The sequence below is a fragment of the Lepisma saccharinum genome, chromosome 22, assembly GCF_977018435.1.
Source record: "Lepisma saccharinum chromosome 22, izLepSacc3.1, whole genome shotgun sequence".
Lineage (NCBI taxonomy): Eukaryota > Metazoa > Arthropoda > Insecta > Zygentoma > Lepismatidae > Lepisma > Lepisma saccharinum.
The window spans coordinates 27,068,273-27,085,940 of NC_139250.1; the positions used below are offsets into that span (position 1 = coordinate 27,068,273).

The following is a 17,668-nucleotide window of genomic DNA, read 5'->3' on the forward strand; positions in this document are numbered from 1 at the left end:
GCCACTTTATGCTAAGCCTTTTCTACCAAGAAAACTTATATTGTCCTTGCCCCTCAAATGTTGGCACCCAATCGCACCTACTGCAAACATTCAGATAGATTTGTAAGTTGTAGAAACCTTGTAAGCTAAGAAAAGTGACCCCCAAGGAGTAAGAAAACTCTTTCAGTAAAGAAACCATACGATGAAAATACTATGCTCAGGAACATGCATTTAAATTACGAGAAACTTCACAATTGTCTACCATCGCACTTTTTATCATTATCGCCGAATACATAAAATCAAGTATGTGCCTTGTATTTGCAACACAAGCTTAAACCTAATTCAATTTTTTTTTCACTGTATTAACATGCATGAAAGAATGTGATTAGTATGTATGGCTGCGCACGTGTAAACACTTCCTTGAAATAATTGTGTCCATCAGAGACAAAACGAAAGGAAATGGAACAAGATGTGAGAATAGATTAGAAAAGAATAAAGAGGAAAACAAGGAAAGGGAAAAGAAGTAAGAGGAAAATCGGGAGTGTAAGAGAGAGGGGGATACATACGTGGTATATACACATACATGGTCTTACATTTATACTGCCCACCCTAATCTATCAATATGGAGCTTCTGCCCACCCGGTCGAAAATTCCTGGCGCCGCCCCTGCGTGTGTGCAAATGGAACAAAAGTGAGCAAGACCACACAGATCAGACCTCTTTGGGTTGTACAGGTAACAGAGGCACCAGACATTTTGCCTTGTTTAGAACTTTGAAAAATCACCATGGACTTGGAGGAAGGGAAATCGACAGAAAGTATGTTTCAAACACGTTCGTCATTGAATTTTCCGTGACCAAACAAAGCATATGCCTCTGTGTGACATAAAATCCTGTAAAATCTTTAAAAATATATAAAAACCTGAAAAAAGGCTTGATTTAGGGGCATAAACCTAAAATAGGCTCTAACAAGCAAAATAGGTTGTTTTTTTTGCATTTTTTAACGAAACTCTGACATAACTTATTACTTCTTACATACCTGTAAAGGAAAAAATAGGTTAGAAACCTAAAATCTGAGGTCTAGTTACGACAGAGTCATGGAACAGGGCACAGGTCACATTTGCTGTAAAAGAGTATTACAAAAACAACAATGATATACCTTGACCTGCCAGATCATTGGATCTGTCCGCATGTGATTATTATCTTTGGGAGCATTTGAAAGCAAAAGTCTTGCAACCAACCCCCATGCACCCTCAATGAATTTAAAGATCGGATACAGGAAGAGGCGACTCAAAATCGTACACAAAGCCTGATAAAGTGTGTGAACAAAGTGGAAATCATCTTAGTATTGTTATCTTCATATAAATCATAATGTAAGGATTGTATTTGATTTTAAAATTTTGGGTGCGTCAGCACTTAGGCTATTTTGAACCAGTCACATTATACGGGGGGCAGCCCCTTACCATTACAAATAACAACTCTAACGTTGCATACCTAAAAACCTTAAAATATTCTGACTTCTGTTAAAAGCTGAGGCTGTAAACAGGCACTCAGCACACACAAGGACAAAAACAGGACAACACACACAAAATTATACTGGCCATAGTGCCAGTCGCCAGAGCCTCGTTCGTCTGCAAAATGCAGTCCAGGGTGTACTGCATGGAAATGAGGTTGACTTTTGGGTGCCTATGTGGAAGGTACTCCTTACACCCAGTGGCGTATCCTGGTTTTAACTAGTGGGTAATCTCCGACACTTGATTCATCCACCCACTCCTCAAGTCTCCCTGCAAATTTACCTCAACATCCATACAGGATTTATGAATATATGTGATAAAAATGTTACCTTATTGTTGCGACCACTGTCGAATAATTGTTGTGATTGCACTTGCAGTTAATCTACGTTTAGAATTTCAAATAATAAAACAAGAAAATATAATAAATCTATAAGAAAAAACCTGTAACAAAGAATATGAAAGGAATGCGGTAGTGAAATAAAAACCGTCAATATTAATTGAAGTCTAAAATTCAAGTTACCCCAGTGTCCAGTTACTCGTGCATTCCCGATTTTTGTTTGTATACATGGAAGTTTAAGTTCAAGACCTGTGTACAAGAGATGTTACTGGCCTACCTACATTAACTATTTCCAATTTCTCCGGAAAAGATCCCGTTCCAAATATTTTCACACGCAAATATTGTATTATATCCATTGCTTTTAACTTCAGTAAACACAGCACTAGCACGAATACAAACCACTAACAGCTAAACAAATATTACATTTTCGAATCGCTAATAGGAAGAACAGCACAAAGCCACCTACAACACGCATTCAATTCCCTGCGCCAATCTTCTATTGTGGTTCCTTACTTCTTGACTCAGAATTAAATTCCCTATGTATGCTGAAAAATTCCCTTTCCCAGCTTTAAATTCCCTGCGATGCGCAAGGTTTTATAAGTTGGAATCATTGCTTTTTTTGTTTATATATTTTATTCATACATCTTTTATCTTTATGATCATTATTAATCTAAAGCGGGGGAAAAACAACTTAAATTAACTAATTTATGTGTAAGTATATATATATAATTTATTTCTGATAGCTTTCCCTTTTAAAAATTATTCATTTCTGTGAAAGAAGTACTGGTTTTGAAGGCTACAAAGAAAGTAATCACGAATCTTAAAATACAAAAATGAAAAAAAGTAAGCATATAGTTTAATTACTTCATTAATCGGTTGATTAAATTGTTATTTGACGTCGCTTTTCTGCCACTTTTGGTTAACCACTACGAGTGATGATATGACATTGATGAAGGGACATTTACCTAGAACACCCAGGCCTGTATTCGAACCCTGTAGCTCTGGCGTCGTAGGGAGCTGTGCTAACACTCCGCAACGGAGGTCGGTGTAATTTCTTGAATTTCTAGTTCAAATTTTAATTTATTTAATTACCTTCATTTTCAATATTAAAGTTTTTTTTCCTTTTACAATATCTGTTGAAATAGCAGAGATCAGTAAGACAGAAGCAAATGTAAAATGAGAATTAACATAGAATTGGTTCGCAAATGTTGTTCAGATTTCCCTGTTTCTCGCGCATTTTCAGATGTATTTTCTCTACTTTCTTTTTCAGTACGCAATTTGTGAACCCAGAATTCTGTTGTTTTTTTTCCCGAGAAATTTCCCTGTCGTAAACAACACAGCTCCTACGATACAAAGGCCATCGGGGAAGAATGGCAGAAGAGGGCGCCACTGCCAGCCGAGGGAACGGCAAAGGCTCTGGGGTGGAGAGTGCGACCGATGGACTCTCTCCAGAAGGAGCTTACCCTTGCCACGGAATAACCGCGCCTGAGAAGCAGTGTTTCCTACCCCTCCCGTAAGGGATTTAAAGGGAGCCGGTGGAATCTCACCATGACGTCACCAGATTCCACCAGCTGGAGAAAAAGCCTCACGGACATTCCGCGGCAAACGGTTGAAAACATTTTCGCGCTGGAAGCAAAGAAATATGTGACAAAGATTGGTTCGGAAGAATATTGTGAAGAAATAAAAAAACAACTTTTTAAAAAATTATAGCCGGGTCATCTCCGATTACCTAGGTGACCCAGAGTATACGCCGCTGCTTACACCCCTATTTGTATTTTTTTTTGGTATTTCTTCTTCAATGAATAAATTAGTTAATTTTGCCTTAATTATATATATGTATTGTTTTGCATTTTTTTTCTGGTGTGGAGTATTTTCAATATCCCAATTCATTGCCATGCCCTGTATAATCTGTGAAGATATAATTTGAGATCAGTAATCAACATATAGAGAAAAGACAGACTACAAACCCACCTCCTTCAAAAATTGTTATCAACTTCAGGAAATTCCAAAAAGCACCGCTTCTAAGTGAATATAAAATCAACACACACATGATTTCTGCTGTTGACACTAGTCTGATACGTTCAGCACCCTGTAAAATTAAAACCATTAATAAAATGAACGTGTCATTTTTAAATCTCCTCACTCCCTCTTCAGAGTTAAACTAGTGTTGTAATATGAGTGTGGCACTAGCCGAATTCAAAAAAGATTTATTCACTCTTAAAAAATAACTGTGATATTACCAATTACCATTTTGACAATAAAGTATAATAAAAGAAAATCTCTTGGTCAAGGTGATTTAAAAATTATTGTTTCAGGAATCACATCCCATAATTTTCACATGAGAAATGAAATACAACTTCCAACAGAACAGGATATGAAATGGTAATTCAAGAAGTTTTACATAGCAAGGCCTCATTCACTGCATTGTTCTCTGGGAGATTATGATGTCATAGATTAAAATGGCAGCTGCCGAAGAGAAAATCAGGGTGTGTACTTGTTTTTGTTTTTTTAATGTCATTATCACAATGCAACTTTGATTGATTGATTGGGTTTATTTTACTTCACTTTTCTACCACTTTTGGCTAATTGTGAAGATGAGGATGAGTGATGATTTGATGAATCTGATGATGGGTCACTCACAAGAAACACCCATGGCCATACTGGGATTCAAACCCAGGACCTCTGACATCTTAGTGCACTGTACCAAGCACTCCGTTAGGAAGGCCAACTCAATGTAATTTTGTTACGGAATTCAGTATGGAAAATATATATATCTTCTAACTTGATAATAATATATTTATATAATAATACAGGGTGATACCAGTGACTTTATTCATCAACAATTAATGAACAATTTTTAGTCACGCGAATGTTCGAAATGTCCTCCATCAACATTCCTCAAACCATCATTCATAGAATCAAGATATCTAAAAAGCAGGGGTGTAGTGGTGCCAGGGCGCCACGCCCGTACTTTTTTTAACCCCTGGGACCGCCCTGGTTCTTTATTTTTGTAAAAACTATTTTTTCCTTTAAAAGTATTCCTTAAAATATATGTAGGCCTATATCGAAAACATATTAACTGATGTAATATAATACATCTACTCTTTTATGAATCTAAGAGGCCAGTAAAGCAACCATTATTTAAGCAAAAGAATCAATCAGCTGGCTGCATTGTGTCGGCAATGGAAGTTAAGACCGACGCCGCCAGCATTTTTGCTCTTGACAATAACACGTTTATTAAATAAGAAAATATGAGGTTTACATATAAACCTCTAAATATATTGTTTCTTATTTTTCGCTGCTACAATTATTACTTTAACCTTTGATTTATCCTCTATTTCATAGTTTTTTAATTATTAATATGCAAGTTGCATATCAAAATGTTCTTGTAGTAATAAACCAAATTGGAATTTGGCATTTGCTGCATTGTGGGAGAAATTGGAAGGTTACGATAATATTTATTCATGAAATACTGTGCAGTGAATATGTCATCTCGAAACAGGCACGTTAGTGACACGAAGATGTCTATTATGAGAAAGCACTGAAGGGAAGGGACCATCCTGGTACTATTTATTTTACCACTACACAGCTGCTGAAAAGGATAATGAACTTACAAACAACAATGCCAGGCCGCCCGACCCTGTGGCCGAGTGGTTAGCGCATCGCGCTGCGATGCCAAGGGTCCGGGGTTCGAATCCCGGTCGGGCTTGGTTGTTTGTGAATGTCCATTCATCAATTTCATCATTTCCTCACTCATCCCCATCTTCGCAAATTAGCCAAGAGGCACAAAACGCGAAGTAAAATAAACTAAATCAATCAATCAATCAATCAACAATGCCAGGCCGACAGTGGTATATACTGTATACCTACTTTTGGACCACCCTGTATATAAAAATTACATTTAACAATAAATATAAGCTTATAAGTAGGGAACGGAACTTTATGTGCTAAAAAACTCAGAAATATTTATTTTTTATGTGTCATAAATGTTGAAAATATGTGATAAAAACAGGAAAATATGTGACAAAAATAAAAACATTTGGTAACAAAAACAAACTATAACATGCATTTTAAACACCTGAAATAAGTTTCTAAATGATTACCTCTTAGCGAGCAATTTTTTTGAAGAGTTGCAGTGGATCACCATAGTTTTTTCCAAATTCTCCAGTGTAAATCTCTGACGATTATCTCTAAAAAGCATCTTATATTGTGAGAAAGATCGCTCCATGTCACAAGAAACAATTCTTGCATATTTGAATCACGAAATGTCACTAACGCTTAAGTTTTCCAAAGCTTCCTCTTCCTCTACTTCACTTTCCAAAACACATGCAATTTGGCACAAAGTTTGAAAACCTTGGTTTTTCCCAAAACATTCTGTACATTTAGACACTTAGATCCAGTGAGTTCTTGCAGTTTCGTTTCTACTATACGGACTTTACCAATGGAAGCTGCCAAAGGGTTCGCAGATGATTCAAGCTTTCATATGGAATTAGAGAGAATGGACAGGTTTGTTGAGATGTATGCCAATTCGACTTTTACGGAGGGCTCCATCAACAGTTATTGCAGAATTCTTCTTTGTCGAGATCATTTACAACAGATACAATTTTTTCAAAGTTCTGGGCATAACATCTGCATCCAACCAAGTGCCCCATCGCGTAACTACAGGTGTAGGGGGAAGGTTAACCTCAGGACATTTTTGTTTAAAAATGTCTATTCTTCTAGGCAACTTGATAAAAACTTTCTTGCCATTTGAAACCAGTTTATCGACATTTGGATAAAGAGCTTTTATATTTTCACATATTCTATGCAACGCATGGGCCACACATTTAACGTGCACCATTTTGGGGTAGCTAACGGCAAGGCCTACTGCAGCTTTCTTCATGTAAGCTGCAGCATCTGTCACGAGGAGAAGAACATTGTCAAATTTTATGCCTTCCGGCTACAATAGCTGCATTGCTTCATTAAAAAGCCTTGCTATCGTTACGTGTAGCCAGCCCCAGCTACTTACAGCTATTTTCTCCCAATAGGATCGTAGGCGAGGTGCCAGAAGTCTGCCAGCGAGGGTGTTCAAAGACAAAACAAACCTAGCACTCTTGATATGAAAGAGGTGCAGAGTAGCCTATAAACATTTTTCCTTCGAGGATTTCGAGGTGGATGAAGTCAATGTGCGATTTTATGTATTTAAAATGAAAATTCGCAAAATATGTATTTACATACGGAAAACTGGAAAATATGTGTTTTTATGTAAAATAAAATTTGCTGTGTTGACATATAAGGCTATGATCAGAATTTTGGCAAAAATGAGGGTCTGTATCTTATCGCAGAAAAAACATTTAATTACCTAAAGTTCCTTTCCCTACTTATAAGCAAAGAGTGAAAAAGTAAGCACTTCATCAAAATTGACAAGCACATTGACATAGATGTTTAAAAGTACTCATATCAATGAAAATATGCCATAATTTCACCTCCACAAAATGAAAGTACAGGGTGAGGCAGTCAAACGGGAAGATTTTAAAAAATAACAAAAAATAGAGAGAGAGCAAATATTATTTATTTTCTGAACATGAATGTACTGTACATGAGTGGACATTACTAGTGTACCTGAAAAATGTTTATTTTTTTTAATATGGTGTCAGCAAGATGGCATCCTTGGTGTTGCACACATTGTCGGAGTCTCAGAGTAAATAAAGAGTAATATTCAAGAGAAACAGTGATTATTTGAGTTAATTCTTACCACATGCAATAACAACTTCTTAACTCCATTAAAAATTAATAACTTTTCAAATATAATTGATTCAAATACCGGGTGTCCGAAAAGTAACTATGCAGTGGAAATGTTGAAGTGAAATTTGAAGTTGTGCAGTTTTCTCTACAGGAGATGCTGGAAATGTCCTCCTCCGACTTGACGACATGTCTGCACATGACGCTGCATATTGTTAAACACTTTATGGAGGGTTGCTGGAGTTATCTGTCCAATGTGCTGGGTAATGGCTCTCTGCAGCTCCGCCAGTGTGCGAGGATTGTTGTCGTATACCCATCCCTCGAGTGAGCCCCACATAAAAGAATCCGAGGGATTGAGGTCTGGAAACCTACCAGGCCAGAGTCCACGGGAGATTATGCGATCACTTAAAAATTTTCAAAGAATGGAGTGATGCCCCAGCCATGTGTGCAGTAGCCCTGTGGCAAATGCAGGCGGCAAATATTCATCCTCAGTAACGCCATCTGGGACTCACATCATCGTACTAGTCTCTTTCATTCTGCCAGTGCAATGTCTTTCACAATTTATAACTTTTTCACACGGTCTTCTTTTGTTTTTATTTTTTCACTGCACTGCACAGTTACTTTTCGGACATGCTGTATTTCATTAATTTTGGTAGAAGAGCCCTCGTCTTTGTCTAGTATTTTAGAAATAGAATATACTAATCAGTTGGATATTCATATTAACAATTGCAAATAGGGAAATATCTGGATATATGTTATACCATATCCTCCCAAGCACAACAAACTGTGCCATTTATAGGCCATATATAGCCATGGTTCCCATTAGTGTACAAACCATATTTGCAGTTTGTAGAAAATTTGTGCACCGAATTTTTGCAAGATCTAGTTGAATCAATAGAGAAAGTAATTTGTTAAATATATTATTCTTTCTTCATAGAATGTGTGGCATGGAAAGAAATTAATGCCATATATATTTTACTGGAATTCAAAATGTAATTTTTCTTATCAAGAACATTCATTTTATGGGGAAGTATATATTTTACGATAAACAGTATATATCTATTTATCTCACCTTTTGATCAGTTATGCTTCTCTGAAATCCACTTAAGTTTCTTCTAATTGAAAAGTCATCTTCCTGGTCATATAATGATTGATAAAGTCTCGGCTTTATTCTAAGTTTCTGACTAGGACATAATCCCTAAAGGAAAGTAAATTTTTTGTTCTTAATTGATTATAAAATGATGATTTATTCTTAAATAATAATTTACATCTGTTAAGTAAAATTATAAACTTCTAATTGGACATTTTACCTGAAGTTACTGATTTAAATTGTTGAATTATACTATTATCTTCTCAAACATTGTTAGGAGGAGGCTCGAGCTCAACTTCATCCTGCAACCTCCAAATTTTTCTTTTTACACTAGAGGAAATAAGGCTTGTGACTTCTCAAGTGGAAAATAACATATAAAGTGTTCCCCTGTGCATAGCACCACGCCATGAAGGCGTATAGGGGGTGTGGGGGTAACACCCCACACTTTCTTGATCCGGTCGTTAATGGGGGTGATGTGATCAGCATCACGCCCCTGACCGCCTTTACCCCCCAGGGTTTCCCCCAGGTACCCATGTTATTCGACGCTGGGTAGGCGCCGGGGCCGCTTCCACCGTTAGAAAAGTTCCCGGATTTGAACCGGCCGGGGATCGAACCCGGGACCTTTAGCATGGTAGTCAGACGCGTTACCGACTGAGCCACCGCGGCCACTGGAAAATAACATATTATGAAGCTAATTTATTGAGAGAAGTAATTATCATTCATTGAAATTATACATGAATCAGTGGCAGAGGCGTCTCCTGAATGCATGCGGTGCATGCTGCGCATGCGTCAATTGTGGGGAAAAGGACAGCTTGCTCTGCGACGACATTAATGAGCATTTCTACATTCTAATTTCTTCATATGGGAGAAGTATTTATTTTACACGAGAGCACTCAACTAAGCTTATATTACATTTCTTGGATCTGAAGTAATGCATATGTCAATTGTGGGAAAATAATTATTGCTTCAATGTGGTGGGAAGGAGAAGAACCACACATGGAAGGATGTCCTGCCGTACGTACTACTGTTGCCAACTTATTTTTTTTGGATCAAGGTTTGTCAAAAATCTTTTCTTCTATTACCTAACCAGTCTTAGTTGTAGTTCAATCCATCCTTGGCTTTGCAGTCTAGATCTAGTTGCTTCAGAGAAACAGTATCCCCATTTTAGGCTGGATTTAGCTCTTTTCTGCCAATCTAATGTGACAACACTGACCTGTGCCAGCAGGCCTGACCGGCAACTTTGCCCATGAACAGGCATATGAATAACCCCATAGCACACCATGCCCCAATGTCTTCTCCTGCTCTTCCCTTGCATTGGCACCCTCTTCCCTTGTTACCTCTTCAGGACAGAGGAACCGACCTCCCTCTGCGCTTCTGTCGACTGCAGAAAAAATGTCCACTATCTACAGTTTCTACTCGACGGCAATGCTGCTGGTTAACATATTTAACAATGTTGTCGTTTTATTGATTTTGCTGTTACATGCTGGAATACATGGGCAATGGGGCAGCAAAGAGGGCACCGAACAGGCAAGAAGATAAAGTGTTGGAAGAGAAAAAATGTCATGGAGCCTTGTAAAAATATTGATTCCTTTTTAAATTAGCATTATTGCCAGATTCCAAAGAAATTATCTTAAAAATTTTCTTGCAATTTTCACTCGCAATACTAACAGTTCTTCAAGATTTATACTGGTTAAGAAAAACACAAGGAAATGTCAGTTTCTATTTCAAGACTTGAAGGGAGGGGGAGAGACAATAAAGAAAAAACACCTTCGTCCTTTTATTCCTTTAAGCATTTTATGCATGAGTATGCACAGAAAATTTTCCAAAGGTGGTCACAATCAAAAATTTGTGTTCATAAATGGATATATCGATGCAATATTTACATGTGATCTGAATGAAGAAATGCTTTCAAGAAGAGAGATGTGAAGGCATGAAGAAAAACATTTGGCAAAGGTGTCCAAAGATTTTGTATTTAGCGCCAACATATTACTGGAGCAATTTGCCATGGGCTATATTACATTCTACAGTTTTATGCTGAAGATAACGCTTCATATTCAATTAAATGTCTTGTAAGTTGTAAAGTAAGCTACATAATACCAGATGTGGTTCACAGGCTGTAGTTTGGACAGTCCTTCCATATGGAATGAGAGAAAGGAAGAGGAATAAAGTATTCAAAGAAAGAGAGAGAGATTGAAAGAAAAGAGAAAAAAGGGAAGACAGAAATTTAGAGAATGAGAGAGTAACATAAGTACAGAGAGAATGGTAGGAATAGAAGGAAAAATAAACAACAAAAGAGAGAGAAAGAGACAAAGATGAGAAAGAGAGAAGGAAAGGAAGTAAAGAGTAAGAGAGAGAATACTAGAGAACCAGGCATGTAGCCAGGGGAGGGGGGCTGAAGCCCCCCGAAATCCTACAAAGATCTAACATAAAGAGTTGTTTGCCTTTAGCTGTTAATAAGAGGTCAGCCCCCTATGAAATAAAATTCTGGCTATGGGGCTGTGGAGAACCTAAGATGGAAAGGGAAGGAAAACACTGAAAAGATGTATTCACTAACAATGAAAATAGTAACTGAGACTACAAGAGTAAAACTAGAGTGAGGTACAGGAAAGTATAACAGAATACAAACACAAGTAAAATGGATAAAGGAAGAATAATTAAGCAAAATTTTCCTCATTCCTAACTTGATTTTAATGCATTCTCCACCTTTTCAACTTCTGAGAAATACAATAGCACATAGTTCAATAAACCTTTGTGTCACAGTTATTTACATTAACTATAATGAAGGACTGATAGTTACAAGTACGTCTTCAGTACATGAAAACTGCAAATGGAAGCAATATTTAGAAAGAGGGGGGTGCCTTATTTGTCCTCTGAAAAAAGTGTTCATGTTTGTCCTATCTGGAAAAAATCCTACAGACATGCATGTACATATTTTTTTTATGGGTGACAATGTAAGAGTATAGTTACCTGATGTCCTTTAAATGAGCACAGCCACAAGCCTTCATAACCACCAGGGTTTTGTTCCAACACCACAATCAAGTCATCCTTCTTGCACGAAAGATCACCAGGAGCTCTTCCCACAAAATCCTCCAGCACAATTGCAACAGGGTGCTGAAACGACAAAATAAGGTAGAGTGAAAAATAAATTACGAATACATAAACATGCACTTTTATTGCGAAAGATTCATAAATATATACACAGAAATCTGCCATATTTGATTATGATGCTCATTGGTGTAGCCTGTTATGGGCTCACTGAGCCAAGGTTACTGTGGATTTTTTTTCAATTACAGTGCATTATGCTCTTTTATACAAAAAAAAAAATTGCAGACTTGTAGATTTTTAGGTGTCGAATTCCAAAATTATATTAACTTTTGTTCATTGGCTTTCGATTTCATGTTACTTAAAAATATGTACATGAAACTTCCTGAAAATGCTATATTGTATGCTGTAGATGCAGGAACGTATTATGCAAAATCACAATAACCTGTGGCGCAACAGCCTGTGAAGGTCAGGGGACTACCTACCAACTACAGTCCAGCCAAGGAAGACGAAACTACCTGGAAAGGATGATTCCAAACACAAGAGGGGAAGCAGGGAGATGTACTCCCCAAAAATACCCTGTGGTATTTCGCTTGTTGTGTTTATTACTGCTTGCTGTGTTGTGTTTGTGATTTGTGATGGCTCTTACAATTCGTAAGAAACCGTTTCGAAGAGGAATAAAGAAAATTGGGACGTTATGGCTCCTGTTGTACATTCTACAAAACACCCTCGTTATGCTAGAAAATGTCACAAACCATTCAGTTACTACATTTATATTTATAATACTACATACAATAATACTATTATTAGTGAATACTATACTGATTAGTGCTGTGTAAATTTGTGCTAATTAAAATATTTACTAAGGAGATCAATTTAATTGAATGATCTGAAATAAAGCTACTGGTTTACAAACAAGTATATCTACTTATGTGACGTTTTGAATACTGTCCACAATATGTTCTTTTTGCTGATATATAGTATATGCATGGCTTTAATTTCATTCTGAACCCTTACATAATTCGTAAACATCTCTATGTATTTTGGCGGCGATGTTACTGCGCTGAAACCTCATTGTTGTTTCCACAGCAGAGGATTTTCAAGGAACCCGTTTCCTGCCCAAAGTGCCGTCACCCCTATTTAGCCATTGAACACATCTGGTTGGCACATGCGCACTTCCGTCCATGGTCTCGGTTAAGGCAGCCAGGTAGTAGTGGCCTCACTTCTACCTGTCAAGGTGGGGGATCATCCAACCAGTTATGGGGTGATGTGTGGTCAGCATGACGAACCCCCAGTTATTGTTGTAGGTTTCCAGGTCCAGATTATGCTACTCATTCGTAGCTCCCCAATTTCCTTATGCTGGTGCATGGTCAGCGGCCCCATACACAGGTTGAAATCTCAGGAGAAAAGGTGTTACGCTTCGCCAAGGAGACTCGAACCTGCATGCATCCTGTATCTAGAGCTTGGTACCAGATACCCCAGGTGGGCTCTTCCCAGATGTTTCCTCCATCTTTTCTTCCACAGATTGACAGATGAGAACAAGCTGTGTGTCATGCATGTAATAAACTCTAACAAAATCAAAAAATTGTAATAACATTGCATTCATATCTAGTGTGTGTGTGTGTGTGTGTAAACGAAATCAAATGGAAACCAAATCTGAACATACCAAACTTAATCCCTCTCCTTCATCTGACATTTTGCAATCTTGACTCTGCAACTATGGATGAAGCCACCAGTTCTCTGAAAGTACATAAGCAAATTACAGAATGAGGTATGTATTTCAAAAACCATTAGTAATTTCCATCAAAATTATTTTTGACAAAAAGAAAGTTGTTTTTTGATTGAGATGAGAACGTGTATGTTTTAACTAGGACTAAATGGACGAATGAAACTTATAGCTAAGGTGGACAGACATGCCTTTTGTTTCAGGGACAATCATGGTGCCATTATTTTGAAAGACATCTTCAATATTCTACTTTTCTTCACATATTGGATACCTTTGAGCAATCAGATTGCAGGCAATGAGTGGAAGAACACCAGATTGTTGAAAATTACCAGTGATAAGCATTTTAAATATGTCATATCTATATGTTTAAATATGCATCTTCTCCTTTAATCTCTGTCTTAGGGAAAAAATCTGATTAACTTAAAATTATAACTACATATAATTTTTGCCATCCTGTGTTTTAGTCAATTAATCAGGAAAAAATACTAGAAAGCTTATATTTTTTACTGTACTGCTTGTCCTATAATAATCAAAGATGCACATTACCACTGATTAAATATCTGCAGATTTTGTATTTTAAAAGATATGTTTGCAGAAAAATTTTAAATTAAGTACTGACAAGCACAAAACAATCATTCAGTCCATTCTATGGTGTGAGTACACTTTGAAGAAAGTAAATACCTTGGTTATACATATATTACCTGAACTGCTTATACATCTGGACTACTGGTATAAAAGTTAAATAATCTCACTCTTCATTATCAAAACATATATTTAATGTGTTTATGGAAAAGGAAAAAATGTCCAAAAATCTATGCATACATGTCAACTCAACAAAGATTTATTGGATATCCATACATGTAAATATAATCTATTATACAAGATTCTTATGTTAAGGATTAGCAATCAACTCCAAGAGTATGTTGATTGGTCACAACAAAGATGTCACTTTCACAATTGCAACAGTACAAAAATTAACAAAATATTGATTCCCATCAAGTAAATTGGCATTGTGTCACCAACTAATTTGTCACTTGTGGAAATTTTCAGTTCAAATATTACATTGAAATACAGACAGCAGAAGTGAAACGTTTATAAAGTCAAATAAATACCCGAAAGTGTTCCCACCCCAGTGCTCTAAGTGAGGGGGGGGTGTAGCTGATAGTATTCCCAGACTAGGCACTAATTTTTCACAAAGCATCCACCCAGTTGTCTCATTATAACCATGTTGAACCATAGGAGCATCCCCCCCTGTAAACCCAAGCCATGACCAAACATTTACCCAACTAACATTATCCACTTCAAGTGCTGCCCCACTCTATTAATGTGAATGCCCAAGTAACCAGAACCGTTGGACCAACTGCAGTTTTTACTTGGATTTACATTGGTTGGCAACAGGCACATATCTAGAAATATGTTTCGGGGGGGGGGGGGGTCCAAACCAAGTGTCTCAGGAATAATAATAATAATGTTTAAATTAAAATAATTACATTAAATAAAATTAATACTAATTACAATACATAAATTAATATTATATTATTATTACACAAATAGGTAAAAAGACTGTATAAGAATACAGATATAGCCAGTGGTGAAGCGTCATAAGAGGCCCGGAGGCCGGACCTATCCTAATATATTTGGCCATTACGGTTATTTTATTACTTACAATTTCATTAAACGGTGCCTTAATACAAGAAAACTAAAATTCTAGGCCTTGCGATAATTTCCACATATTAGGGGCTCTGCCGTCGCATGTCGAGCCACTTCTCCGAGGCCCTCAACTGGTCCCATAACATTCTATGTGGTTCATGCGGGAAAGCATAATTTTAGGGGCGCGTTCGCCCGAAATGGACACAGAGAGTCCGGCCTCATGCAGTGATGCCAACCCAAGCATAATTGTGCTAAACATAGTACAATTTGAACTTTCTTGGTACCTAGCACCTTGGGTTTGGCATAATGGTAAAATATAGCATCATCTACAAACATGCGTTCCTGGGAGAAAGATAAATTAAATTCAGAGGAATATATTTTGAAAAAAATAAAATAAAATAAAAAAATCGCAGATCTTATTTGTTTCAAACAAAATGTAGCATGCCGATCCAGCCACATCTGGTCCACAGTCTTCTTTTCATATTTTCTTTATCTTTCCGTACTTAGTTCACGAGGAACATTTTATTGAAGAAAATTGGTACAAAGTTGGGGTCACATATAAAACAAGCCGCCGCCTTTCTTAGTCGTCGAATTTTCTGAAACTTTTTCAAGCGTTATATTGAACCAATTATATTCGTTAAACCATTGTAATTAATTTAACGGGGGAAATTACCAATATTGTTTAACTAATCAACAACGTATGTTCACATCACAACTCCTCCCAAAATAGATGCATAAAATGAACGTAAGACTTAAGTCATCAGAGCACAATTTAGTTTCATTTAGCAAAATTTAAGATTTTAATCAGCACACTTTTCCTGATTGGGTGGTTCGCAACGCTGGACATACTGTACAAACTGGGCTTCACATCTGTTTCTTGTCCAGCGCGGTGTGTCCAGTGAGGGGGAAAGGGAAGATGAGGGTAGAAAGGCAAAGACAACTTGTTCCGAGGGCGAAAAAATGTTTATATGACAGTGTTCTGCGTTTTCGTTAGTTTCTCGATTTACTCCTGTTGCATTGTGGTTATTGTTGTATTGTTATATTTTATCTTTTTCTTTTTTATATTGTTGCTTGATTGATTTGGTTTATTTCACTTCGCTTTTTTTTGTGCCACTTTTGGTTAATTTGCGAAGATGAGGATGAGTGATGATTTGACCTCGAATTTTTAGGTTCCTAAAGTAGGCTCTAAAAATCCCAAAATAGGTTATAAAAATCCTAAAATAGGTTCTAAAAAATCTTAAATTAGGTCCAAAAAGCCTGAAGTAGGTTCCAAAAAAATGTAAAATGGTTCAAAATTCATGAAAAATACTGATTAGATACAACCGTTAATAATCAAAATTTCAATTTTTTGATACATTAGAATCACACAGACCGTTTATATTGTTAATATATATTTGTGTGTGTGTGTGTGTGGTGAGAGGCGGTAATACGTAAGGTTGAAATGGAGAAAATATCTGCCTGTACAATTAATTCTTTAAAAAAAATTGCCTTGAAAACCAGTAGGTATAGTTGAATTTTATCATGGTCTTAGAGTGACCACCCTGAATACATAACAATTTTTTTCATGTTATCCACAGTCAAACCGCATTTTTTCTGTGAGGATCATCTTACGTATTTAACATGATCTCTCAACAAAAACAGTCAGTGGTGCAAATTTGAATGTTGAAACGTTACTTTGCAAGGCATGAATGCCACAAAGCACAGAACGATCGTGCAGGTAACAGTGGTGCCAGACATTTTGCTTTTTTTTAGAGCATGGGTACCGAAACCTTTTTTGTTTCACGGCGCTCTTAGTGTTTTAAAATCTTTCCGCGGCGCGCAAGTCAGAATGTAAGCTTGTCTAACACTTGCTAGATTCAGAAATATTTTATGTGTAAAAGTACTAAATAAGCACATATTGATTCAATATATTGGAACATTTCGCGGCGCCCCTGTAAGCCAGCCACGGCGCCCCACACTTTGGGAATCACGGGTTTAGAGCTTTGAAAAGTATCATGGACTTGGAGGAAGAGAAATTGACAGAAAGTTTGTTTCAAACACGTCAATCATTGACATTTTTCGATGCCAAAGCAAGAAAATACCTCTGAGTTATACAAAAAACCTTAAAAACCTTAAAAAATACATGAAATAAAAAAAAAAGGTTCGTTTAGGCACATAAACCTAAAATAGGTTCTAACAAGCAAAAGAGGTTGTTTTAGGCACTATAAAACTTCGTCTGTTGTTGCGTTTTTTAATGAAACGCTGACATAACTTGTTATTTCTTATTTACCTGCAAAGGAATAAATAGGTTAGAAACCTAAAATCCGAGGTCTAGTGATGATATAATGAAATTGATGAATGGACACTCAGAAACATCCATGCACAGGCCGGGATTCCAACCCAGGACCCCTGGCGTCGTAGCGCGATGTGCTAACCACTCCGCCACGGGGCCCGGCTTTCATTGTTGTGAGCGTGAAGTGAGCAAGGAGAATAATGACTCGTATTACTCTGGAATGCTACAAAAACAAGCATAAAAGCCTATTACCGGGCATAGGAAGAAAGAAGGGGCATCGGAACATTGATGACTGCCACTCGAATGACATCTAAAGCATCAATTTACAATAAAATCAAGAAA

General features: G+C 36.9%; 1 protein-coding gene across 3 annotated transcripts in view; it reads right to left on the bottom strand.

Moving 5' to 3' along the window:
- LOC146005039 (sodium- and chloride-dependent GABA transporter 1-like) overlaps positions 1 to 17,668 on the bottom strand; it is a 191,786-nt gene that overhangs the window by 51,302 nt on the left and 122,816 nt on the right. For 2 of the 3 annotated variants that reach the window (XM_083144184.1, XM_083144182.1), the window contains exons 2-5: positions 13,345 to 13,418; positions 11,604 to 11,747; positions 8,619 to 8,744; positions 3,797 to 3,914 (exon numbers count right to left, since the gene is read on the bottom strand). In XM_083144184.1, coding sequence (XP_083000310.1) covers positions 3,797 to 3,914; positions 8,619 to 8,744; positions 11,604 to 11,747; positions 13,345 to 13,374 — 418 coding nt within the window. In that variant the 5' untranslated portion in view covers positions 13,375 to 13,418. Of the gene's footprint in view, positions 1 to 3,796; positions 3,915 to 8,618; positions 8,745 to 11,603; positions 11,748 to 13,344; positions 13,419 to 14,105; positions 14,233 to 17,668 lie in introns of those variants that run through there. The other variant, XM_083144183.1, reaches the window with a different exon arrangement.